This window comes from Argiope bruennichi, chromosome 1 (genome assembly GCF_947563725.1).
Source record: "Argiope bruennichi chromosome 1, qqArgBrue1.1, whole genome shotgun sequence".
In the NCBI taxonomy this organism is placed as follows: domain Eukaryota; kingdom Metazoa; phylum Arthropoda; class Arachnida; order Araneae; family Araneidae; genus Argiope; species Argiope bruennichi.
In genome coordinates, this window is record NC_079151.1 from 127,699,342 (window position 1) to 127,726,555 (window position 27,214).

The following is a 27,214-nucleotide window of genomic DNA, read 5'->3' on the forward strand; positions in this document are numbered from 1 at the left end:
CCAGGGTGAGTGCTTCTAAACTAGCTTTATCGATGTCCTCTACAATCGGGAAAAAGATCTCAGTTGAAACAATTCGACGTACCTTCACCAATATGGGTTTCATGGCCGTACACTAATACGAAAGCCACTCATCAAGTATGTGAATAGACAAAAGAGAGTGATTTTCGCCAAAGAACATCGTTTAAAGCCTATTTCTTTCTGGAACACTGTAATATTTTCTGATGAAAGTAAGTTTAATCTTTACGGAAGCGATGAACGATTTAAAATATGGAGAGAAGCTGGGAAAACGCTGGCACCTAAAAACACCATTAAGACAGTCACGTTTGGAGGTGGATCTGTCCTCGTTTGGGGTTGTATGTCGGCTGTAGGAGTTGGAGAGCTTGCTTTTATTGATGGTATTATGGACAAACATGTATATTTGGAGATTTTAAATGATAACTTGATAAAAAGTGCCAGTAAGTTGGGGCTTGGGTCAAGCTTCATATTCAAACAGGCAACGACCCCAAGCATACAGCAAAAATTGTGCAGTTATACTTGCTGTACCATTGCAGGAAGCAATTACACACTCCAGCCCAGTCTCCAGACCTAAACGTCATCGAAAATTTGTGGTCGCAATTAGAGAAAGCTGTACATGAGCACGAAATCACAAGCAAGGAAGTTCTCAAGAAGGTTCTGAGAGAAAAATGGACTAAAATTTCTGTTGAAACCACTAAAACACTAGTAGAATCTATGCCCAGAAGATTACAAGCTGTAATTCAAGCAAAAGTTTATGCAACAAAATATTAATTTGTACGTTAAAAGGAAATTAATAAAGGTGTATACTTATTTTTGTGGTGTTGTTTTTCCTCTCGTCTCAGATCTTTTATTTTTTTCGTAAAAAATAAATAAACGTAACAATTTTATTAGTATAAGCATAGGCTAAAGTATATAAGGTAAAAATTTCAATAATCTTAAAGCAATATTTAATTTGTAATTGCAAAAAGTTTTAAGGTGTATACTCAATTTTGTGGCCCACTGTATTTATAGGAGTGTATAATAAAATCTATCTCACACAAATACAAAGTGTATATAAACTATCACTTGGGCTTTGGAATGGAAGTCATAATTCTTATTTTGAAGTTGTTTATTTTATCCATTGCGGTGCTATTTTTATTTTCTCTTATAGAAAGCATACAAAGAGAAAGTATTATAACTGTCAAAACATTTGAATTAGAGATTTTGACTATTCTAATAAATTTTTGACTAATAACTTTCAGGCCTTCCACAATCCGGGGAAAAACGCATTTAAAGGAATTCTGTCTGCCTATGAAAATTAAAATTCAAAAATATTTTGAGCTAGACCTCACTTAATTTGTAGGTTTCTGTCAAATTTGGAATGGCATCTATGCAGAGAAAGTTTTATCTGTGCTTTTTCCGTATAAATGATAATTACAAAAAGTAACCAGCTAGATTTATAAAATTCGGTACACAAGCTTAGCATCAAAAATGTAGATGCCGATCAAATTTTGAACAAAATTCTGTCAGTCATCTTGTACATTTTCGTATATGTAAACACAATGACATACATCGATGAATTTCAATATGCGATCTTGAGACCAATAATTGTAACTCTATTTCAGCTTTTGGTTTCAATCGGTCAGAAAAAAGAGGTTTAAAATAAATATTCATGTTTATGTTATTTATGTATCAACAGAATGCTAACGATTATTATTATTAATAATAATAAATTTAAAAAAACACCAAAGATTTCAAGTTAGATTCGGTATAAATCATTAGACGCGTGTCGAAGCTCTTTCATGATTAAGGTTCGCTAATATACAAGTACTGTTTTTCTCTTTTTATACTTTAAAACATAAAAGACTTAGAATTTTATTTCAGAATCTCACATATAAGTTTTCATGATGCTCATGGCCTTGCTCAAGGTACATAATTTTATGGGGGAGGGGGAAGGGATGTACCTTTTTACAAAATATGGGAAAAAGTTTCAGAAAATCATATCTTCTGTTTGAAGATACAGAAGTAACGGCGTATGACTCCGCGTTTTAAAGTGCAGATTGTAAACGCTCGATGCATAAAATAAACATTTCTTATTTTAGGATATTACGACCAACGACTGAAAGTGTTTTAAAGAAATTAAAATCAAATTACAGACTACGTCAAATCCAAGTAACAGCGAACATCTCACTCGTTCTATTTATTTTTTACAACATAATCCTCGTTGCCAGATGCAACAGCTGAAAAACAATTTCATTTAACACAAAATAATATATAAAATATTTTTGCTGCAATTCAAAAACAAACATAAACAATTATAACAATCAAACAAATACAAAACATTAATAATTATTTATAATATTTAGTTACGTGTGAATCACAATGACTTGCGATGATGAGTTGCGTTACTCACAACCTGTTTCTACAGAAGGTTCTTCCTACGTGATTTTCTAATTGTGCAGATTGATTCATCCCATCTGTATAGATTTAAAAATGTTCAGTTTAAATGCAGTTATTCTGTTCTCCAGATCGAAACATTCTTGACATTCAAACCTGAACTGTAGTTAATCACCGGCGCCATCTGTTGACAGTATATAGAAATAAACATTGAAGAAAGTATAAAAAAAAGACACTCTTAAAATTTTTTCTTTAAAAATACTATGCTTAAACGTAAAATTTATTTAGAACTTATTTTTGAAAACAAGAATAAAAAGCATTTGTTATTAAAAAATTATGTGTGCTAGAACTGGGAAATGTACTTTAAACTACCAAGCGTACCTGTAACTGTGATAACTGTGACATACTGTCAATGTAAACAAGACTGGTGTAGCATGATTTGAAAAAAGAATTGCACCTATGGTTATTTATATAACTTAGATTTTAAAGCATATAATTAACTTTTAAGTGGAACTAAAATTAGATTATTAAAAGTTTCAGCCTGATGTCAGTTATGGATGTAGGACTTGCCCTCCAAAGAACTTCTAAGGGTCAAATAAAATATGATAAGTATTGGGCAGAAGAAGGACGAACTAAAGTAAGTTGTAGATGTTAAGCAGTTTTTATTGTTACCTGTATTTCAGAATATTTTAAAAGCATGTGTGCACAAAGAGAAAAACTCTTCATAATCTATCATAACAATAAAAAATTTATTTTATTATAAAATTATTTTTGATGTATACTATGATTTGAATTTATACGTTTGATTTCTTGCTTTAATTTTGTAACGGTGTTTACGAATTAGTTTCTAAACTCAAACTACTATGAAACTATTTTTTATGTGATTCTTTTATGATAAATAATCAAGTGTTTCAAAGAAATGTACATTGCCTTGTATTGTCTTTAGAAAGACAAAGACGGTGTAGATAATTATTCCCTTAATCAAAGAGTTTGTATACATTTACATCTGTTAGAAACATAAAGAAAAATAGATATTTATTTTAAGACTTTATCTGGCTTTACATTTATTAACATTTATTTTAAAAGAGGATATTATTTGAATAAAAATTAATGCAAAGAAGTCTTTGTAATATTTTCAATTTAAAATTTAAACTTAAATTGCATGTAAAATTCTTAAGTTTCCAACCTTAGTCAACGTCATATCTTTATATATTTAAAAAATGTTCAGAAAATATTTACAAAAATTTAAATATTTGAATTCATTTATGATGCAACCGTCAAAATCTCTTGATAGAATTTCATCACTATACAAATTTCACACTTTCAATTGAATGTCTATGCCTGCCTCATAATTATAAGCTGCTCCTTCTGACAGACCAATGATTTGATTGTTTATCTCTCTTGTGTCAATTATATTGAAATATTTTTGTAATCAAAAGAGATATTCATATTTTTTTTTTCCCTAAGCATACAATTCTATCCTTAAATAGTTCATTAATGAATTTTTTCAATGCTCCTAATTGTTCATTAACCGAACATTCATTATATACTACACATCACTATTTTGTTTATGAAAATTTTATGACAGTTCCTACTGCCATAAATTAAGTGCTTTATAAAATGTATCCTTTTACATATAACATGAGTAAAGTTTAGTTCAATGAGTAAAGTGACAGTTTAGTTATGTGATCAGATAATAAAAAAAAGTTGCCAAATTAATAATACATAGATTAAGTTTTATTTGCAATAAAAATGCATATTTTATATGGAAACGATATCATTTGCATATAAAATATATATATCATTTGCATATAAAATTTATTTTAAGAAATTGTCATTGTGAAATGACAATTACTTTAATTTCCAATGATGTATAAATTTTGTTAATGCAAAGTAATATCATCGCCTGATTATGCATTTTGTGATGAGCCATTCTTTCCTGATAATAATATTTGTACATTCATATTTCCTGATAATACTAACTGTCAGTTTATTTTAACCTACTGAATATGCTAATACAACAAATTTAACATATTTGCACTGATGTACATCACATCAGTATGAATCTTTTTAATCATAAAAATGATAATTTGTATCTTTTTTTCAATTTGATATTTTGAGATCTGATGCAATATATAGGCATCGTTTTTCTCCCTTTAGGAAATACTGGATGAGATTTCAAAGAAAACATCCAATATTGCCTTAAGTCTTAGTCCAAAAGTTCTTTCTCTTATAACTTCTGAGGTTTGTGATGGAAAAAAATCGGATGAATCTGATGTGAAAAAAGATATTTCTGTCAGCCCACCTAAAGAAAGCAAACAAAAAAGTGCCTCTGAAATTTCTGATTCTTATTTTTATGAAAAGCAATCTGAAATGGAGCTTCCAATTTTAGAATTTGAAGCAGCAAAATTACAGTTCATGCAAGTGAGTTTTTCTTTTCTTTTCTTATTTTTTAATCTCTTTCTATAACAGTGCAAAATAGAAGAAGGGTAACTTTTCTTTATCTGTCAGTTTTCCAATTAATTTTATCCTCTGAATGCTTAAAGAAGTTATTAGTATTTTTTTGGAATTATATAATAAATGAATTATATTTAGATTCATCCTATCTAGTTATAATTAATATAGTTTTGAAACTAAGACTTTCCATTCTTTTTTTTAGATAGTTTAGTATTTTGAAATCTTTTTTTAAGTAGAGTGAAAATATTTATATTTTTGGTTGAAAAATGAAGCAGCTCATGTTGTATAGGGTGAAAAAGAGTATCTTGGAGAACAGACAAGTGAGCTCAGTGATACTAAAATGGTTTTAAAAAATTGAATTTATCGCTATTGAAGCATCTTTATAATAAATCTAATAACTAGTAAGAAACTCAGGTACAAATGTGCTTTAATGAGATAACATGATGATACATATCAAATAGAAAACATTAATCCTGCATGGTAACAACTTGCTATTTCAAACTTATTCGAAAAACTTTATGACTTTATGGATTTATTTTCTAATTCATGAATCTAAATGCAGTTTAATAATATTAGTATTAGATATGCATTTCTAGAATTTTTTTCCATTTTTAGCTTGAAGTGCTTATTTTTAAGTCTAGTTCCATCATCTGATCATATTATAATGAGCTTAATATTATTTTTATAAAATATCATATGATAACAATTGTATGGTCCTCTGGATCTTTCTTGAAATCTTCGGACCAAATTAGATATAACCAGTATCATTCCTTCCCAGATAATTATTAATGGAAGTTATCAAAGATATAATAATGATAATAAATAAACATATTATCACATTTTCATTTTTTAAATCAAATCAAATTTATTTTATATGAATTTAATAACTAATTTGAATATAATATATTTGAATTTGAATATTTTTTTCTACATGTCAGGAAGTATTTGGCAAAAAGACCCCCCCCCTTCACCCCTCCCCCCATTTACTGAGTGAGAATTTTGAAAAGAAAAAATTTTCCAACATTATATTTTATTACTAGCTGGTTCTCAGTACATTGTCATGATAGAAAGAATGCTATTTATTCTCTTGTCCACAATAAATACATTCATTGAAATTAAATGATATGTAAAGGAGAAGTATAAATAAAATTTATTCCTTTTTTTTTTCACTTCATTATTTAGGTACTTTAGGGTAGACAATATTTTTTGTTTTTCTGTCTTCAGCAAAAACAAATAAATTTATTGGTTGTCCGACTTGTGAGCATCTAACATACAACTGACTATGTGAAAAACATGGATTTTCTAGGTTCAATCCACACTCTTGAATGATTGGGCTTGCACCTTGTTGGTGATCATTAAAAATGCAAATCAAATGGGGAACTGCAGCCACTTAAAATCAAAAGGCATGGCAGGAAAAATGGTAATGTGTAAAATGAACACATCTTCTCCAATTTACTTTCCATTAAGAATAGTTGCTTGAATTCTTGCCACATGTTGGTCTTCTGATTCTGATGCACATGATCAGTTAGCACATAAACGTTATCTTTTAATTCTTGCTGCATGTTTATCTTGAGATTCTGAAGTGCATGAATTTACAATTCATAAATGATCTGCTTCATTACCCCCTTGTCATTTCTCATTTGTTTACGAAGTTCGATTGCTTATTTCTACTTGCTGCACTGGTAAATCTTCTAAGTTGGAAGGCTTATTTTTTGAAGAAGAAATCAACACGATATGTGCTTGTATAACCGAAATATCATTTGTCAATTAACTGAATAAATAGAAAAACTATTGTTTTTATTGGAAAATTTTCATTATATACAACTTACTTTGTTCAGTATCGATAATAATAATTCTATTTTGTATGTGTGAGATAAACTGAATAATGTATGCAGTTATCTGCAGCCAAAATAATGTGCATGCTGATTAACAATATCTTGTAAAGATGACTATTCATTAACGAAAAGAAAAAAAAATTGGTGCCAGCACTAAATATTTTGAATTTCATTTCACTTACATTGATTGGCATTAATGATTATAATTTTATTTTGTTTGATATATATATGCGATTAATCCAAATAACATGTGTCATTTACTGTTTGTCAATTGTTAATTTAAAAATAATGTTGAATAATAGAAACACATGAACTGATTTGTTTGTAAATTTTATTATGTTCAAAATAGATGCTAATAATTGCAATATGTGTATAACCTTCTGTGAGCAATAAGTTGGCAAATTTTTATCATCATCGGATGAGCGGTATGGCAGCACAGAAAATACGAACAAACAAAAATTTATTTTTATATATTAGATTAAGTTTATATTTTCTCATAAGTTTGTTCTATTAGAACATTCACTTTTTATATTTTCTTATTTGTTCCAATTCTGTTTTAATTATTTTTTATTTTTTTAGCTTAGGAATCAAATTAGTCTCTTGGAATTAATGTATTTTTATGTAGTACTTATATCAGAAATCTGATAATTAACGTTTTTCTTGCAGGATGTATTTAATAGTAAAAAGCAAGAATATGATAACTATACTAGTGAACTTCAGCAGATGACTAATCAGGAATACATGTTATTGAAGAGAAAAAATGAACTGGATGCAAAAAGAAGGACAGCAGAATTAGAAAAGGTTGAGCAATTAATGTAAGCTTAGTTTTAAAATTTTGATTGAAAATTTATGGTTAAATATGTTTTATAAAAGAAAATATTTTTGTTTTATGTGAAAGTCTAAAATATTTGTTTTTAAAAATAAGTATTATGATAGTAAATTCTATTATGATTTATAAGTTTTTAATAAATATAATTTTAAAACTATTTTGGAGTGTTGTATTAAAATTTTGTGTTAAATTCCTGTTTGAAAATTCTTTTTTATACTATCACTAATATTTTATAAACTATATATGGGGATCATATTTATTAATAATTCAGGGTGGAAAATAAGGTAGACTTTTATTTGGTAGAAAAATAATGAGTTGAAAAAATTTAGGTTTAATTATTTTTATATTCAAAGTGTATAAGATTTAAAAAATTATTTTTAAAAATAATAAGCCTTTTATTTTTTAAATCTAGTATTATCATGAGAAAATTACTTTTATGATATGAGAGTACTTTTTAAACTCTTGTATCTAGTTTCAATTATATTAAACATGTCAAGACAATTAGTTTAACAAATATCTTTATGACCTGATCATTATGTAAAGTGTGTCATAAATGCTTTTTCAGAAATTCTATTATTGAAGTTTTGATTTTAAAGTTCCAGATTTTCGTGCTTATAAAGAAAATTTAAAACTCAATTTCATCAAAAAAAGTTAGAAGGTTTTATAATTAAAAAAAAAAAAAAAAAAAAAACTTGAACAAGACTTGTAGATTGAATGTTTTTGTGAGAGTAATTTTTTTGTGTGCTTGATTTTATAATGAATATAGAATTATTTTGTTTCATTGTACATATGAAAGCATTCTAGTGACATTTTTTAAAAATGAATGTGTTAATTAAAATTTACAATGTAGTGAAAGCAACTCAATATAACTTTATACTTAGTTAAACAATCTTGAATATCATTTTAAAGTATTAGAAGTAATTTATATATTTGCCCAGCTCTTGGCTTTTTTTTTTGAATATCTTTGAATGCTTTTTGCAACAGATTATTGAAATAAAGCAATTATTACAAAATTGTGCGTTTAGTTTTGCAAAAAATTTTTTTCATCATAAAGCATAGAAACATAATTGCCTTTTGCTAGTCATGTAAGCAGTAGTTACTTTCTTTTTGCATACTGCTTACTTCAATTATTGCTTACTCTATAGGCTTGAAAATATTCAAAAATTTGCATTATAGAATTATTTGAATGATCCAGAAGCGGTTTATTATGTATGTAGAAATTAATTTCCTGTAAGATCCAAAATTTTAAAACTTTTCTTAGGTTAGTTTAGGAAGCAGTCACTTGAAAAAAATAAGGCTTCTGTTTAAATATTAAAGATGATAATGCAGCATTATCCCGATACTCAAATGTTTTCTGAATTTTATTTTACTACAACTGGAGTTATAGGTTTTCTCCTTGAAAATTAGATGAAATGATATTGATTATTTTATGGCCAAGAAGAGTAAACCTATTTTGACTGATTTTGCCTTGTGAATTCTGTAAATAAAAAGATAAAAAAGTGTCAATATGAGAGTGATGCTATCAGCAATCTTTTCTCTATGAAGTTTCGAGAAAAAAAGAAAGGAAGCAAATAGTATTGCTATAACTGCCACAGATTCTCCAAGTACAGCAATTGGAGATACATGTTATTTATTATGTCTTCACAATGCTTGGAGCTCATGCAAAGAAATTTGAAATATGTTTTGAAAATTGTTCTCAGACATCTAAATTGCTTAAAAATTCTCCTGTGAAAATAAAAAGCCCTTTCTTTAATTTCATTTAGCATTACTCCAAACATTAAGGATATTTTATTAAATGCAATAAATTTGTTCTTAATTTAATATTTATGGCACACTCAACAAATTCAAATGTGGCAAATGGATTTACACATTCAGTTTTAAAATGGGGGGGAAAGGGAACAAAAACAAACAAAAACAATAAATGGAAGAATAGCCAAAGATATTTTACAAAACATTTGCAGTTCTACAGAAAAGTTAGATTTGAAAAAGGTTTGATATATATATATATTCAATATTTTTAATAAATGTAGGTAATTGTATCCTTCATGTTATCAACAGTTCATTTAGATGCGGTGAAATAGTATTCATGTTGAATCTCTTTTTCTGTAATGTGTATTATTTATATAAAAATTTGTCAGTGAAAAAGTAGGACTACATCTACATATAATTTTCAGAGTGTGAATTTTCCTTAGAATTTTTTCAGAGTCAGATGTCTAGAAAATGCTAAATGAGAGTCAAAATGCAGAATGATTTGGTGTTATCTGTTGAGAATGTTGAAAATTAAGTTCCCTAACATAAATGTAAATCATAAAAGTATGTTGAAGAATATAAAAAAGATTTAATCCTTTTGTCATTGACTAAAAATATACAACCATTTTTAACATTTAAAAAAAAGAAAATTGCCGACTTTTTCTGTTTTTGTCACAGGATATGAGAAAGATATTCATTAGATGTCTGAAAGCTTTCAGAGAAAAATGATGACTAACAACTGTAAATAACATTTGTGAAAATATTTTGATAAAACTGCTATGAGATTTCGAATATAAATGCTAGGACTTGGTATATTCTTTCTTTTGTAGAGTTTTGGATAAGTGTTCTATTGACTATATACTTGTCTAGCGCATGAGTTGTTTAGGTCTAAAGAAAATGACCAAACAAAGCTATTCTTGCAATAAAAAGATGAAAGTTATATTTCTCTTCATGTGAATGTGATTACAAAAAAATTCTATTATTCTATTTTAATATAATTTAATAACTTTTGAATATCATAACTTGCAATTCATTAGAATTTGAGAAGTTGAAAATATCTAAGAATCAAATTTATAAATTTTATCAAAATATTTGCAAAATCAATTTTTTTTTAAGAAACTGGGATGGGGGTGGTAATTAAGATTCTGATGAAATGATCCCATGACCAGACCAGAAATGAAAGGGAATTTTCTCCCTAATAAAAATATTGCGATTATAAGTCGTGAACCAGAAGCATGTTGCAAAAAACAACATTTGGTTTTAGATTAATTAAAAAAAAAAAAAAAAAAACTAGAAATGAGTTTTCTAATCACTGAGGAATTTTACTCAAAATATACTTGCTCTAAATATGACAAAAACATGAAAAAGCAAAATTACAATTGAAAAATTATGGAAAGTAAATGCGTTACAGATGAACTGAATCATTTAAATCAAAAAGAGTGAAAAATAATGAAGTGGTTTCTGAAGTCTATGAAGTAACTAGTTGAAAAGAATATGGATATTTAAGGCAGAGCAGAATCGAACAGTTTTAGGAATTGAAGCTTTAACGAAGAAAAAATGTAATTTAAATGTAAATTAAAAATATTTTAATGGTTTCAGTTCATTTGATAGTTCCACTTATATTCAATTATCCAGTTCATTCTTGTAGGATTAACATTTTTAAATGAATTTTGTGAAGTGAATACTTAGTAGTGGTTTGGGTAAAATTAATGTAAAGTAGTATCCATATGTTGGCTAATAAATAGGACCCTTGCATTGCAATCTTGAAACTCATTTTAAGCTGCTATTTTGACTTATGAATCCCAAGATGAACTAATAATTGTCTTTAATGCTAATTAGTTAAACATCTAAAAGTAGTAAGCAAGAAAATAATGCTAAAGGATTTGAGCATTAAAAGTGAATGAATAGTGATTTAAATTTATCATTATATTCTTTCAAAATCTATCAAAAATGCATTTTTATGATCTTTAAATTTTCATAAAAGGACCTTGATTTTTCCCCCTTCAATAAGCGTACTATATGCCAGGATAGGAAGTCATTAATTTTTTATTGTGGCACTTTATCTTTCATTCTTTTTTGTTTTAAATTTATAAATAAAGCCAATTTCAATAAAACATCATTATTTTGTATGAGCAATTCAGAAGACATTGTTTATTTAATTCCATCCAGCTTTTGAATTTGACATATTTCGATTACGTTTAATAAACTATTTTCAGGTTTATTAATTTAATTAATATAAAAACACATTTATACTTGCCTAAAGGTGATGGTAGATGCAAATGGATGGCTGTAAAATTCAATTGTGTAGCAAAAATTATTTCTAAAGGGTTAAAATGCATCCTTCCTCCTTTAAAGTTCTACTAACTGTTATTAGACAAAGATTCTAACATCATTTTTTCCCTGTGTCAGCAGTATTTTTAAACAAGATTTGATGTCAGTTCAATCTAATTGTATTGGAAAAAAATATTTAAACAGATATATTGGCATTTAGCATGCTTTTCGGAAGCATTAATTTACTTTCCTGTAAAATTGCTTGGGAAATACAAGTTTGGGAGCTCCGACCCATCCTCCCCTTCAAATTCCCAAATAATTTTTTTTTTATTAATTTGAATTTAATCTCTATATAAATTTTTGTGACAAATATCACATAAAATTGAGATAACAAAATATTTAACATTTAAGAGAATTTTTTTTTCAGTGTTCTATGTATAAAAATTTTTTAAGGTAGTTTTAGTCAGAATAATAATAATAATAAATCTTTTTTAAAAATGTTCAAAAAGAAATTTATTGCAAAGTTTGCTTGAGCTATGTACTTGTATTATATTGTTCAACCAAATGCAAAAAGAAAGATGACCACACTATTCTGTGAGGAAATTTGAAAACATCAGAAATAAATAAAATAATCCTAAAATATTCTGAAATTTAAGTTATAACTGATTTTAGTTTGAATAGATTTGTGTACATGTCTTATGTGCATCAAATAAGAACACAAAATCAAATCTCACTAAAAGAAAAAGTGAGAGATTGAAAATTAGTTTATTTTTTCCCCATAAGAATGGCAATTTTGATTAATTGATTGATCAAAATATATTAAAAAATCATTTTAATAATATATATATTTAGCTGGAAGATTTTCCTTGTTATTTGAATAATAAAATAAAATGATAATCAAAAGAGAGCAAAACGACTTGGTAAGAAATGTGATTTCCCAATGATAGAAATGAGATGCAACTGGAGCAAACCTAGACATGCCCTTCTTACCTATTTTAAGCAATGCTTGGTTATTTTTTTAAAAAACATCAATTCTCAGTAATTTCTTGTGAGTGCAGCTTGTCATTGTCAGTTTCCTCAAGAAAGTTCATGACAAGCTGGACTTGTCATTTCTGTTCAACAGGTTAATTTTTACTTGTTATAAAATATACTTTCCTTTAGTATTAGCTTGTTGACAGTGCATTGCATTGCGTTTGAAATCGTAATCACCATAGTGAACTTTTAATGTATTTGTATAATATAATGAATTGCTAGTAAGGAAAGAGTAGTCAATAATCATTATGAAATACAGATGGATGATATTGTTCTACAACTGCTATGGACAAGCCATCATATTTTCTGAAGCAGTTTAATACCTCAATAACATAATTTTTAAAAAATATTTTATTTTTTACAGATTAGATGAAGCCAGAAAAAAGGAAATGCTGCAGCGAGAGCATTATGAAACTCATGCCAAGGTACTTCTAATAAATAAGTTGATTTATTATTTTTTTAAAAATACACTGGTTAGTAACAAAAATTTTGGCAACCCAATGTATTAATATCAGTGCCACAAATTATTTAACACTGTATAAAAATAAATTTCCAGTAAATTTTAATAAATAAATTGGATAAGATAGATTGTGATATTTTAGATTTGTGATGCTAATAATTGTTTTTTTTTAATTATTACTATTTAAACTTACGGTTACTGACATCATTGATAAAAGCCCTTATTAAGATTTGAATGAGAAATAAGTCACTATATCAGTGAACTAGAAGTAGTTTTTGAGAAATGCTTAAAAGCAGATTGTAAAGGATAAAATGTTTATTTAACAGTCCTTAATTGTTCTCGCTATTTTTGTATATATGAAAATATATTTTATTTTTAATCAGTGATTGTGCTTGGAAATAGATTATTTTTTATACTATTAAATAAAATTTAGGTGCTTTTATTTTTTGATTTTTTTTTCTTTTGTAGAAATTAAGTGCAAAAGTGCTTGAAGCAGAAATGAAGCAAAAGAAAGCAGAGGAAGAATTGAAGAAAAGGTATATTTTCATTTATAGTATTTATTGGTACTCATTTTATTTTTTTATTATTGTTTATGAATTCTAAAAATTACATTGGTAGAAAATTTATAAAATTATTTTCATTCTAGCAAGTTAATGTTTCATTCTACTGTTTTTGTTATAGATAATTCTATATATTTTGCATAAAAATAATGATTTGAACTATTGTTGCCAGGTGTATGTGTAAAAGGGTTTGGATAAGTTTGATTTAAGATGTATATAAAATTTATAAAAGCATTAACTTTTTCTAACTGATGATGCCATTTAATATAGCTGAAGTTATCAATTTTTAATAATCGTTAGACACACTCATATTAGACATCTCTTATACTTGTATTCCACTTACATTTTCAACATTAAATTACATGACTAATTGATCTGAGTATGAACAAATAATGCATGATTATATATCACAATATACACCTATTTATTAAGTAATTATTTAATTTATAATTATTATTAAATTTTTCTGACTAATCTCTATTTAATGTTATGTAAAAATTCTCTTTTTTGTTTTATATAAGAATGATATATTCCTGTTTAAGTAAATGTGATGAATGTTTCAAATTAACTATAAATATTTTTAAATTGCAAGCAGTTTTTAAAAGTTTTACATGATTAATATATGCATCAGTAAATTCCTTGTCCATTATTGCACATGCAATATTTTTTTTTTAAACTTTATCTTTCATGTAGTAATACAAAATAATTTATATTTCTTTTTAAATACCATATAATCTGAAATTTTCCATAATATGTAATATTTTTTATATTCTAATTTTTTAGAATTTCATATTATATTGTGGTATGTATTGTAGAAGTAATCATACTGCACATAGATTTTTTTGCCATTTACCTTTTATTATTTGCTATGATCTAGAAACTTATCTTGCTTGCCATTAAAAAATGCATAAGTAATAAATTAATAATAATTGCATAAAAAAATAAATAAATAAGCCAGTTTTAAAAATTTATTTTTTGGTTGCATCCATGATATAAAAGGCTCTGTTAAACAATGATAAAATAATCTCATGCACAATTTTTGAGATCTTATCTCATTTTGTAAATCTTATGGTGAATTTAAATTCTTTGCTGTAGTTTGATTGTGGCAAAGCATAGACTTAAAGCATTTTTTTTCTTTGATTCTTTTCTAATCATATCTGTCTACTATGGATGTTGGATTTGTAAGATTTTTTTTTTATTTTATTATTTATCCATCACTGAAATGTACTGTTTATTGTATTACTGAAATGTACTGATTATTGTTACCATATAGTTCAAATTGTTTTTTTTCTTTGTTATGAGATTTATTTAAGGTTTGATTGACTTACACGGTTTCATTCTTACTGTTTTCTGTTAATGTATGCCAATATAATTAATGTAAATAGATTCATATTGTAAATAAATTTATTAAGTTATTTTTTAGTTTTTAATGTTTAAAAAAATTTATCATCTTTTCATTTTTAGAGAAAAGGAGCAAACGGAGTTGAAAGTTCAGTTGAACAATTGCCAAAAAGAAGCACAAAATTCCATAGCAAAATCTATTGAAAAACTTGCTTCTTTCGAACATCAAGATCATTTGCGCATTCCTAGAAAAGATCGAATGGATCAGATGGCAAAAGTACTGCGATCAATTAATGTTTATGTTGAAAAAGCCAAGACTGAAGAACTTTCAATTGATGATATTTTAAATGCTAATCTGCATGTAAAAGAAGCATATGAGATGTACCAAGATATTGCCAATGATATGGGTTTGTTCCATTAATGATTAATTATGTTCTAGCTTTTCTTCTTTTAGTTTCTGAAAATTATATTTACAAAAAATAATTTTAATATTTTAATATCTTAAATTTTAATATTATTTTTAGAAAGTGCCAAATCAAAAGCTTTGAAAAGTCGAGAAAATGCTGCTAGTTTTTCTTTTAAAGAAAATTCTTTACCTGGAAAAACAAATAATCTTGTTCCCAGAGCTAACGCACAAAGCTTATTTAAAATATCAGGTAAATTTTTTTGCTTTATATTGAACATTGTTGATTTTTTTCCAATGCAGTTGAATTTATAATACTATTTATGTTATTTTTGTGTATATAAAATTTAAAAGTATATGTATATATTTTGAATTATATATACTATGTAATACTAAAAGTATATATTTTTAATACTATTTTAATATATAGGAAATTTTAAAGTATAATTATTTCAATATATCAGTTAACTGAATAATACACCATCTTTTCGCTCAAATTATTTTGAATCATTAATATTCAAAATTTTGTTTCTTGCTATTATATATTTGATACTAAATGGGTTATTCATGAAATTAGAGATTCTTTATTTAAACAAAATATTAAAAAAATGTTAGCAACATATAAGGACATATGACTCTACTTTGGGATCAAAGCATAACTACATTGAAATACCAATCAAGTACATATGGAATCTCTCTCTAAATAAGAATTCTGTTTCTAGTAGTGCATGGAAATTCTGAGAACTTTGCTAAGATTTAGAGGTCCCAAGGTAATACAAGTTTTCCAAACATGTTTTTCTCATTTCAAAAAAAAAAAAAAAAAAAAAAAAAAAAATTAATATTTATATAGATAATTTTTAATTAGTAAATATTTGAACAAACCAATTAATTGTGGATCGTCTTCAAGTGAATAGATTTCATTATTTTATGTAAAAAGAGATGTAACTAACAAGCAGTTGTAAATAAACTGTTTTTTTAAAAAACTGTAAGACAAATTTTTAATATCATAACAAGGTTTAATATGATTGCGGTTCATATTATCATTTACTTTATACTATCAGAACCCTCTGATCCTGAGCTGACATATTCAAATGCACACAAAAATATTCGTTTTATTTTATCACTACAACATTTTATATTACAGATTTGAAGAAAGGAAATGAACAGTTTCTTCATTTTCAACCAACATTAATGATTGATGTTCTTGGAATTCCTTGCTTTACTTATAAGGAAATATCTGGGATAATTTTTTCTGTATGTTGGGGTTCACATTCTTTTGTCTGGACTAGAGTTATCTGAATTGCTTTAAATGGATAGCTACCTTGCTTAGTCTGTTTTGAAATCTGTTGTGCACTCATAAACTACTTTTACTGAATTAAAAAAGTAAAATGAATGTGTGTGTGTGTATCAGAATTTTCCACTTTAGTGGTTTTATTATGAGATTCTTATAGCGATTTTTTTGACGCATGTCAGCTTAGGAACGGAAATCTTGGGCATTTTTTTAAACTGCATAAGCTCCAGATATTTTTACCACTTTGCTTCTGGCATGGGAAACAATAGAAAAAGTTGAATAGAACATGTTGGCCGGAATTTGTATCAGGAAATAAGAGAAAAATTTAGAATAAAATAACATGGACAACAAATTTAAGATAAAAATTAGGAAATTAGTTAAGATTTAAATTAAGAGATATCATTACATATTTATTTAAGAACTTGTTATGGTTAAATACAAATTTGAAAATCTTAATAAGTATTAACAAGTAACAAGTCTTCTTTATGAAATTTTGAAAGATTATAAACTTTTTTTGAGAGCAAAACCAAACAACCAATGTTGTTGATTATGAAAAGAGCAAGTATGTTGAAGGAAAATCTTTTGTGAATATATTTAATATTTTTAATCCCTTTGTGCAGTTTTGCTCAACAAATTTTAAAGGATGGTATTTAAATAACTTTTAAAGGGATAATTGTCAATAATCGACAATTAATGAATTCATTAGTTGTTATTTCTATATAACAATTTAAAAATATAGATAGCCTTGAGATAAGTGTATGCGTGTGTTTTTGTTCCTCTTAATGTGATAAAAATAGAGTTAATTTTATGCAATTCAGTTATTGTTATCAATCAATTATCAAAATTCTCATGTGATTACATTGAGTGGTAATTACTGCACTCAAATACCAAGTTTAGCTAATCTTTTGGCTAGTGAGTGCAAATGAATGGGGGCGGAGGGGGGGGGGGAACTACTCAGTTATGCTAGCAAATTTAAAAAATATATACATAAAAGAATCTCAAATTTACTTACTTACTTTGATATTTAAATCATATTGAATTTCATTTAGATTTGTTTGAATATATGGCTCTTATAAATCAAATAAAAGAACAAAATCAGATTATTCTGAAAGTACCACAAAAAAGATTTCAGGAATTCTTTAAAACTGAAGGCTGTTATGTACTTGGCTAAGTTTGTCTATTTGAGAATTCGGCCCTCGCTGTGAGAGGAGATACTGGCTTATTTTTTATATTCATTAATACAAAGCTGCACAAGATTATGATATAGGTCTTTATACAGTTTTAAAATAGAATAACTCTGCATAATAAAGATGCATGTGTGTGTAGTTTGTGTAGTTCTACAAGCCAAATCATTTGATCTACAACTGCTAAATTTGACACATACTTCAGTAATTATACAGACCTTGGAGAAACTGTGCAAAATCTTAGAGTGAATTTTTAAAAATTTTAATTAATCAAAAATTATGTAGAGTTATGGCCACTTCCATTAAAATATAGTTGCACAAAAATGAATTTTATACCATTTCAGGATTTAAAGAATTATCTTTTTAATAATGGCAATTTAACATTTCTTCAAATTTTTCCTAAGTTTTGGCAATTTTGAAAAATTAATTTTTTCCTAATTTCCAACAATAGATTACATTGTTGCTCTGAAATTCATACTATTTTTATTTTTTCATTAAACTCTTAGCTGTGTGATTTTCTACCATTGTTGAAAGTTAAAGGATACTGTTTAATATCTATGAAATTTACAAAAATAATAAAAAAGTGAAATTATAATCATTGAATTTTAGAGAATAAATGAATCACATAATCATGTTTTTAAAACTGCTGTGATGTCATAGGACTGATCTTCATAATGAAAACTCATTCACATAATGAAGAGAACATATGAACAGAGTTAAAATAGCACATGCTTTTATATCTTATAATTTAGTGGAATCATGGACATGAAGTTACATTTAAAGATTTAACTGAAATGAAATATAACTAGTATCCTCAACAAATTGGCTAGTTTTTTAATAATTGTGTAGTTAACTTTTTTGTATTATATTCTTGTCACCATTGTCAATGTTTGAGGTAATAATTTTCTGGTTGTCAAATTCTTTTTGTCATTCAGTCAAAAGTTGATAGGACTGAATCTAAATGGGATTATTTAAAATGTAATGAGAATATAATATTATTTTTATTTTCTGAAGCAGCATGTTATTTTCATTATTGAAATTGTAAATACAAAGATGCTTTATTTCTTTCCTTCTATAAAGAGTAAATTAAAGTGTGTGTTTTTTAAAGTTAATCATTGGTTAGCTTTAGTTTGTGAATCTAATTCTAATGTAATATTTTCAATAGATATTTCTGAGTATAAATTATTTGATGTAAGTAGAGATGAAAATAGATTACCACCACTGCCTGAAGCTGATGAAGATGAAGAAAAAGAAGTAGAAAATGGTATTTTCTCTTTTAATTTTATTGTGATTTTATGATTAGTAAATTTAGAGTACTCATTACTGTTGAATCCTCTAAGTGACCAAACTAAAAATAAGTTGTTTTTGTAGTTAATTCAAAATTATTGTGAAGAAAGCCTTTAAAAATAAATAAGTATAAAAATTGTACAGTTTTCAACTATCTGATTATATGTTAAAAACTTTATCTTATTAATTCTACGAAACTCATTGCTTATCATTTGTCCAATCAAAATCATTGCCCATTTTGAATTTTATATATGAGTTAATTTACTAAGATTTTAATATTCTGTTATTTTCATGATTATAAATTTCAGATCATATCTTATTTCTCGCAAATGTTATCAGCTGTTTTCATTTGATACTCTGACTTAAATATTCTATTCCATTTTATATAGAATATATTAGTCATTATTTGAAATTTGTTGTTACGAGCATTTTTTACATATAGTGCAAACTCCTTTTCATATTACTATTTAAGAAATTGCAAAAGTTCTGTTACAAGATTCAACATTTCTAAGAATAATATATTATTGTTATTATTATTATTAAAAACCAAAAATCAGTATATTAGTTTTCTAATTTGCTTATTATTTTAAAAATTTATATTTGATGTCTAATAAATCAAGATTCTTCACTTAGCTCAGTGCCTTTGTAAATGCATGAAAAAGACAAACCATTGCAAATTTGCATGATTAAAGTAAAATATTCAAATGTGAACTCAATCTATAGAGAAATAATTAAATATTGAAGCATTCTCCTAAGTACAATTAGAACAAAGGAAATTTAGTTAATAAATATTATATTAAAAATATACTTATTTTGTAATAAGCTTTATTGATTGTAAAAATAAGTGCATTAGTTTTCTAATTCGCTTATTATTTTAAAAATTTATATTTGGTGTCTAATAAATCAAGATTCTTCACTTAGCTCAGTGCCTTTGTAAATGCATGAAAAAGACAAACCATTGCAAATTTGCATGATTAAAGTAAAATATTCAAATCTGAACTCAATCTATAGAGAAATAATTAAATATTGAAGCATTCTCCTAAGTATAATTATAACAAAGAAAATTTAGTTAATAAATATTATATCAAAAATATACTTATTTTTTAATACGCTTTATTGATTGTAAATCTTTGGAAGGAAAGTTTTCACTATTTCTTCTCCCCCTCCCACGATTTACTCTAGAATTATATTATAGAATCAGTACTGAATGATAGAAATAATAATTTTTAAATGTGTGTTTGACAAGACAACAGTTTTCTCAAAATTTAAGGATGCCTGAATTATACCAACCAGGTTTGAAAATGTTCAAAGTGCTCTTAAGTATAAGTGGTTGTTTTAACTTTTGAAATGAATAAATAAATAAATGTTTAGTATCTAAGATTGTTGACATTCAACTTTGTGAGTTATAAAATAATTTGATGCTAATTACTGTAGAACCAACAATAGTAAGTAAAGAAGAGTTGTCAAATATTAGGTTCTTTGTTCTGTGTTAATACTTAATTTTTAACATCTTAATTTTGAGTACAAACCTGTATTCTAATAAAATTAAAGGTCACATATTTTTTGATGTTTTTTTTCCCTTTTGTATTTATTTATTATTATTATTTGGCCTACATTAGCGTTTGACTTTGGCATGCTTATTTATATATCTAACCTTCGAATTGAAACTCAGTATTAAATCATTGTATATTATAGAAAAAGAAAAGGAACTATTATCTCAGTTTATTGCCCCAGATGCTGTTGAAGGTCATCTTAAAATAATGGAGAAGCTGAAAAATATTGAAAGTACTATACAGCCTTTCAAAACAGATACTAAGGTATGTGAAATTGTTGTATATAATTCAAACATCACTACTGGTGTAAACATTTCTATTTTTAAATATTTTAATTGTGAATCCTGTGGAAATAATTAAATTCTTTCTGTTATAGAAAAAATATTTTCTATATTTGAATAATGCATGGCCATAGTAATTATTGTGGTATTTTTTTTAATGTAATGATTTAATCCCATTTTATGTAACATAATAATTTTATATATTTGAAATTTATCTGAATATTTGTTTGTTTAATCATTAAATTCACTATGAATCACATGAAATATGCTTTCTTTTCTGAAGTCATTCATTTTGCTTTAAGATCTCTATTAACTGTCACATTTGATGAATCTCTTCTAACAGTAAAGGAGAATATGTGTGTTTGTCTGTTATTGCTCTACAGTCCAAACCCTTTAACCTAAAATTACCAAATTTGCCACAAATAAACTTTTAAAATGTGCAAATTAACTTCTAAATGATTTCTGAATTTAAGTAATTAAAGACTAAGTGAAAATTTAAAATTTTTATATAACTTCCAAAACTATTATCATTAAAAAATATTATTCCATGATTAAATATTATAGTCCATGCAACAATTTTTATATTATTTTAAGATTTTTAAATAAAAATTCAAAAATATTAATCCATGATTAATTATCATATGCTATTACAACAATTTTTATACCATTTAAAATATGAAAAATTCTTTTTAATGATATCAAGTGATGTTTGCAGTTCTTTCCTAAAATTTGACATTTTTTTTTATAATGCATTGCATTGATACAATAAAATGTAAACTTTTTTCATTGTTTCATCAAATATTTAATCTCTTGTTTTTCTTCTGTTGTTGAAAATTGATGGAGAAAGATTCTCTGTATTATTTGCATAATTTACTTGCTGAAACAGAAAATGTGTTCTCAGTATTGTAAAAAACATACTATAGAGCTATATTACTTGGATAATTACGCTGGTAATGGCATGATGCTTACTTAACTTGATTCTAGTAGTAACTAGAATCAAGTTAATTATCTATTACTATTATCAAGTTAACTTGATAATAGTAGTAGAAACCTATAAGGCATCTGTAATTAAATATTTGGTTTGTATTATTAGTTCTGAATATTTACATTTATTCCCATGCATTTATTTTTTATAAAATGTGTAAGATTACAAAAAAATAAAAATATATGTATAAAGTATAATTGTTAAATGTTTAAAAAACAGATTTTTGATGAGTAGGAAATCCCATGATGCTCTCTTTAATATTAATTTTTCAGAGATAACTAATCATATGAAGAAAAAGAATGATTGTTCAATTATTTTATAACTTTTTAAAATAATTTGTCAAAAACATACTAACATATAAATTCTGTTCATTTTAGGTAGTTTTATGACTTTTCTCTCTAACTGCACTTTTGAATGTCAGCATCTGTATATATCACAAAGTGGCTGTTCAGTTAATCCCAAATTTTAAAACAGTAAACTTTTTTGAAGATGGTTTAAAGTTTACTTTTTAATTAGCCACTGTTCTCTAGGTGTATACAATTTTTTTTCAAGTACATATTAATTATTCTGTCATATGTTTGAAAATATATAAGTGAATGTAATTTTTTGCTTTTTTATGACAATTAATGACTGTATATTAAATAATATATACTGAATATATATTATTTTGCCATATCATTTTTTATAAAAAAATATAATATGTTATGAAAAGTAATTTTATTTCAATAAATAAATAAATAAACTTCAGCATATGTTTCAAATTAATATTTGCTGTAAATTATATATTTGAAAAACTGTTACACATTCATTTTTTTTATTTATTGTAATAAATAAATAAAAAAAATCTATCTATCTTTACATTCTGATTTATTAACCAGTAATTGAACTTTGTATCTTAAATTTTTTACAAATATTGACATTTTAATACATTAAAATGTTTTACATTTAGATGAATAATTTATTGTGACATGCGTTTTTTTCCCCCTAGAATAAAAAATATAGATTTGAACTTCAAAAAGCTATAAATGTTACAATAAATTCGTTGTCATCAAACTCTGGATCCCAAATCAAAGCCAAAATAAGCCGTTTGCTGTCTATTTTGAATGGCAAAATTCCAGAAAACTATAGACGTGAAATGAATAGTGATTCTGTAGAGTATAATTTCTGCTGTTATTTGATGGCTAAGCAGTTTGTAGTAAGTTGACATTTCTTTATATTTTATGCATACATATTTTTGAATAAAATAAATTAATTTTAATTTTAAGCTTAGTAAATACATTACTGAGCATTATGATTAATATTTTTAAATTAAACATTATAATTTTTTTTGCTATAGTTTTTAAAAAATTTGCTCTGTACATTTTTAATTTAGAATTATAAAAGAGCATTCTGTATTTACTCATGAAATCAAAATATGTTAAATATCTGGATAATTGAAGTAAGAGGAATCAATAATAAAGATAGTGACTGATTCATTTGTATTTCTAATCTTAAAATCCAATTTATATATCTGCTTTCTGTTTAACTATAATATTATGAAATATAATTTATATTTATATGAAATTATGGTTAATTTGTCTTATTTTAACAAAAATGTTGTTGGTAGTATTAATAATTTAAAATGCTTAGAATTTGAGGAAATAGGTTGAACCATTTTGTAACTTTTTATTAAAAAAATAATTATAAATTTTTCTACTGCGTTTTCTCTCTCTCTCTCTTTTTAAACTGTCTTTATTATTAATTTTGCTTTTAATGTGTGGAAATATATTATGCTTAACCCCTACACTATTTTACTTTTTCTATTATCTAACTAGATACTACCTTTTATTTCAGAAATTGTTGCCTTACTAAATTAATTAAGGATTTATAGATTTATGGATTACATAACTTTTGTATTGAATTATAGTGTCTTTGAATTATTTAATTTCAACTTGCAAATTTGAGAAGTGGTAATTGAATACCCATACTATGTATGAGTGTGATGATTAAGGGCTTATGCATAAGAAAGAATATTTTGAAAGTTTAAAACGGCCATGAAATAAACTTATTTTTGGATTTACCAAGAATTTTATTTATCACTGGATGCTCTTTGAGATTTTGAGGGATACTATTTAGTTAGATGATATTCTTCTTTAAATTTCACTTCTTTGAAATGTGTATTATTATGTATATTTTTGAAATGAGAAAAAAAAGGGGGGGGGGGAGTTTTTATAATTTTATAGACATGCTCTTTTTTTGTGATTTGTTATTAATAATGTTTAGCAATATATGCCAATTGGTGATTCAATTTGAAAAAAGGAATGATTGCATACTTTAGATGATGATATTTCATTGCATTTTTGCTTGAGAAATACTTTTTAAATATTTCTTAGTTATTATTTGAGATTCTCAGGTTGTGATACAAATAGGATAAGTGGATGTTTTCTCAAAATTTGATAAATATAGTGAATTTGATAGAACCTTGAATATATTTATTTATTGTGGTGTTTAAAATTTATTTTAAATCTTTTTATTATAAATGCTAGTATTAGTTAATGCATATTAATATTATGATGACTAATTAATGTTTTCATCTAAATATATGTTTGATATTTACTTCTAAATGATGAAAATCTTTTATGGAATAATATTTTAATAGGAACAAGGTGATACACAAATTTCAGCTCAGCATTCTGCAGCATTTCCTTTTGCTATGGCGATTCTTGGGATTTGGAATAAAAAGCCTGAAGTGGGTTCTTTGATACTTGGCCATTTTTATTCACTCTGTCCTTATTTGGTGCCATTTTATCCTCCAAGACAAGAGGGAATGTCAGATTCTGAGTATCTATCGTAAGTTCCCTTTTTGTTATCTTTAAGATATTGTATTTTATAAACAACTGATTTATTTCTAATTTCGAAGCTTTATTGTTCAACAGACAGTTGATATATTTATTTGAAAGATGCATTTGTCAAAAAGTAATATATCATATTTTAAGTATAAACATCATTGAATTTTAATAAGCACTCTTTTTGTAACACAATCTACATTAGAATTTAATTTTTTTAAAGTCTTTGTGTCTTGTCTTTGTCAGTGATGGCATTATCATTTATGTTATAAATTTTCAAATTAGCGATAATCTTTAAATATTGAGACATTTCATCAATAGCATGTAATCACAGTTGTGAATTGGTTATTTAGGTGTCAGGATGGTGATTTGGTTTTTTGGACATTGTGATACCTAAATCACACTTCCTGTTATTCTCTTGGTGAGAATTTGTAGAGAATTGAATTCAAAACCTGTATTATTGCTGCTTTTATCTGCATTAACAGAAATATGCTATAGAAGATTTAATTAGAATTGCAGTACAGACTTTCGGAGGCTGTATATTAACCCTTAACTGGGAACGTGTGGTCTGTGAGACTGCTAGCAGTGGATTTTCAGTCACCCCTATTCTATTTTTAGCTCAATTGAATGGATTGACCTTGTAGTTTCCTGTTTTGTGACCTTCAATACGCATGCACTTTTTCAACCGATTTCAGTGGATGCTTTTTTAAATAATTCAGTTATTTCTTTGAGCGCAGTCTCTAAGACCGCACGTCCCTATTTGTGTCCCAGTGATAAACAAGGCTTAGCAGATGGCTCCAAACTTGGGCCCAGAAATATCATCCAATTTACTGATCCTATTATGAAGCAGTGCTCCAAACACTTTTAAATGAAACAGAAAGTGATTTTAGTGATAAGGATAATTGTACAGAAGAGTTTTTCGATAAAAATTCGCATTCAATTGATTCTGATATGTGTGTTCAAACATAATTAATTTTTCTAGCGATAATGTATTTTGAAAAATTTATAAAATATATTAACATACTAAGAGATATATATAAAGAATTTATAGATTGATTTTTATACTAATTCTTAACCTGTATGTTTAAAATGTCCTAGAAAACCGTGCTATGAAAGTCACATAATCCCATGAAAAAAGGGCTAATTTTACCCATTGTCAGTTTTTTTATTTTTTATATAATTGTGGAATTTTACATTATATTGTCTTCTATATACCTTCATATACTGTAAAAATGAATATGATTTAAAAAGCAAAAAGTAATATATTTTTTCAAGAATATTATTTATTGTAATATGTAATGTGAGAAGGAAATGTATGTTCCAATGCATTTACTTTTTTCAATAATAATATATTTTGAAAAATTTCTAAAATATATCTATATATCAAAAAAATATATCTGCAAAATATATTTGCAGTTTTTCATATTAATACATTCATTAGAAAATTTAATTTGAGTGTAAATGAAATGCGGTCTCGTTGACTACACTTCCCCAGTTAAGTCCAAAAATTTCACCTCCCCAGTTAAGGGTTAAAAGGAGTATAGATTGAACATCTGTGTTGCTTGCATTCAAAATTGAATATATTATCACTCAGCATATCCATGTTTCAAATAAATATATTATCTACTTGTTATTACACAACAGGGCTTTGAAATCATGGAATTTATTTTGTATCATCTTCTATTTTATCCATGTGTAATAGTATTTTGTTTTCTGTAGATACATATTATGTGAGAAATTTAACTTAATTGTTTTTGAAGGTGATAAATTTATATATTAGGGTAATTTTTTGTAAATATTTTTTCCAATGAATGTGTAAAAGTAATGCAAAATGTTTTGTAATTTTTATTTTCTGACTGAAAATGAAAGTTATTCATGTCAAATATAAAAATATAAATTTTGTCAAAATAAATTTCTAGTTTATATCAAAGATATAATGAGAAATCTATTTATATAAAAACGAAAAAAAACCTCCTGAATATTACTTAACACAAATTTAGTATCTGGAATACATTGTTATGTATTTTTTTATAGTGAATTGTGAAAAAAAGGGCTGTATTTTCTGTATATATTTTTCTATTATAGCAAATTTAAAAACTCAAAAAAAAAAAAAGTTTCTAAAATAATTTATTACGTGAGAGCATAGATAATTCGTTTTTATCCAAATAATAATGTGAAAGTGTATTTTCTACTAATAATAAAGAAAAATGTGTGTGTATTAACTCTCTACAGGACTGAACAATTGATATACAACTACCAATATTCAACACATTTCACAGGTGAAAATATGCATATCATTCCAAACCTAAAATTAAAAAAAAAAGCATAATTGTTTTTAACATGATTTATTTAGAATTTTTAACTAATTAAGAATTAAGCAAGAGTTTTGTATTTTTCAACGATAACTTTCGAAAATATTATAGCACAAAATTGATTTTTATACATTTTAAATTTTTAAAAGGTTGTTGTTTTATTGATAT

At 25.8% G+C, this 27,214-nt stretch overlaps 1 protein-coding gene across 1 annotated transcript in view; it reads left to right on the forward strand.

Annotated features, from left to right (window-relative positions):
- The first annotated feature begins 2,804 nt into the window (after positions 1–2,804).
- Positions 2,805–27,214, forward strand: part of LOC129977621 (mRNA export factor GLE1-like) — a 29,326-nt gene continuing 4,916 nt past the window's right edge. The window contains exons 1-11 of the mRNA XM_056090571.1: positions 2,805–3,028; positions 4,552–4,815; positions 7,350–7,498; positions 12,929–12,989; positions 13,493–13,560; positions 15,049–15,332; positions 15,450–15,581; positions 18,969–19,067; positions 20,786–20,907; positions 22,898–23,104; positions 24,548–24,738. Of these exons, the coding sequence (XP_055946546.1) occupies positions 2,936–3,028; positions 4,552–4,815; positions 7,350–7,498; positions 12,929–12,989; positions 13,493–13,560; positions 15,049–15,332; positions 15,450–15,581; positions 18,969–19,067; positions 20,786–20,907; positions 22,898–23,104; positions 24,548–24,738 (1,670 nt within the window). The 5' untranslated portion in view covers positions 2,805–2,935. The remainder of the gene's footprint in view (positions 3,029–4,551; positions 4,816–7,349; positions 7,499–12,928; positions 12,990–13,492; positions 13,561–15,048; positions 15,333–15,449; positions 15,582–18,968; positions 19,068–20,785; positions 20,908–22,897; positions 23,105–24,547; positions 24,739–27,214) is intronic.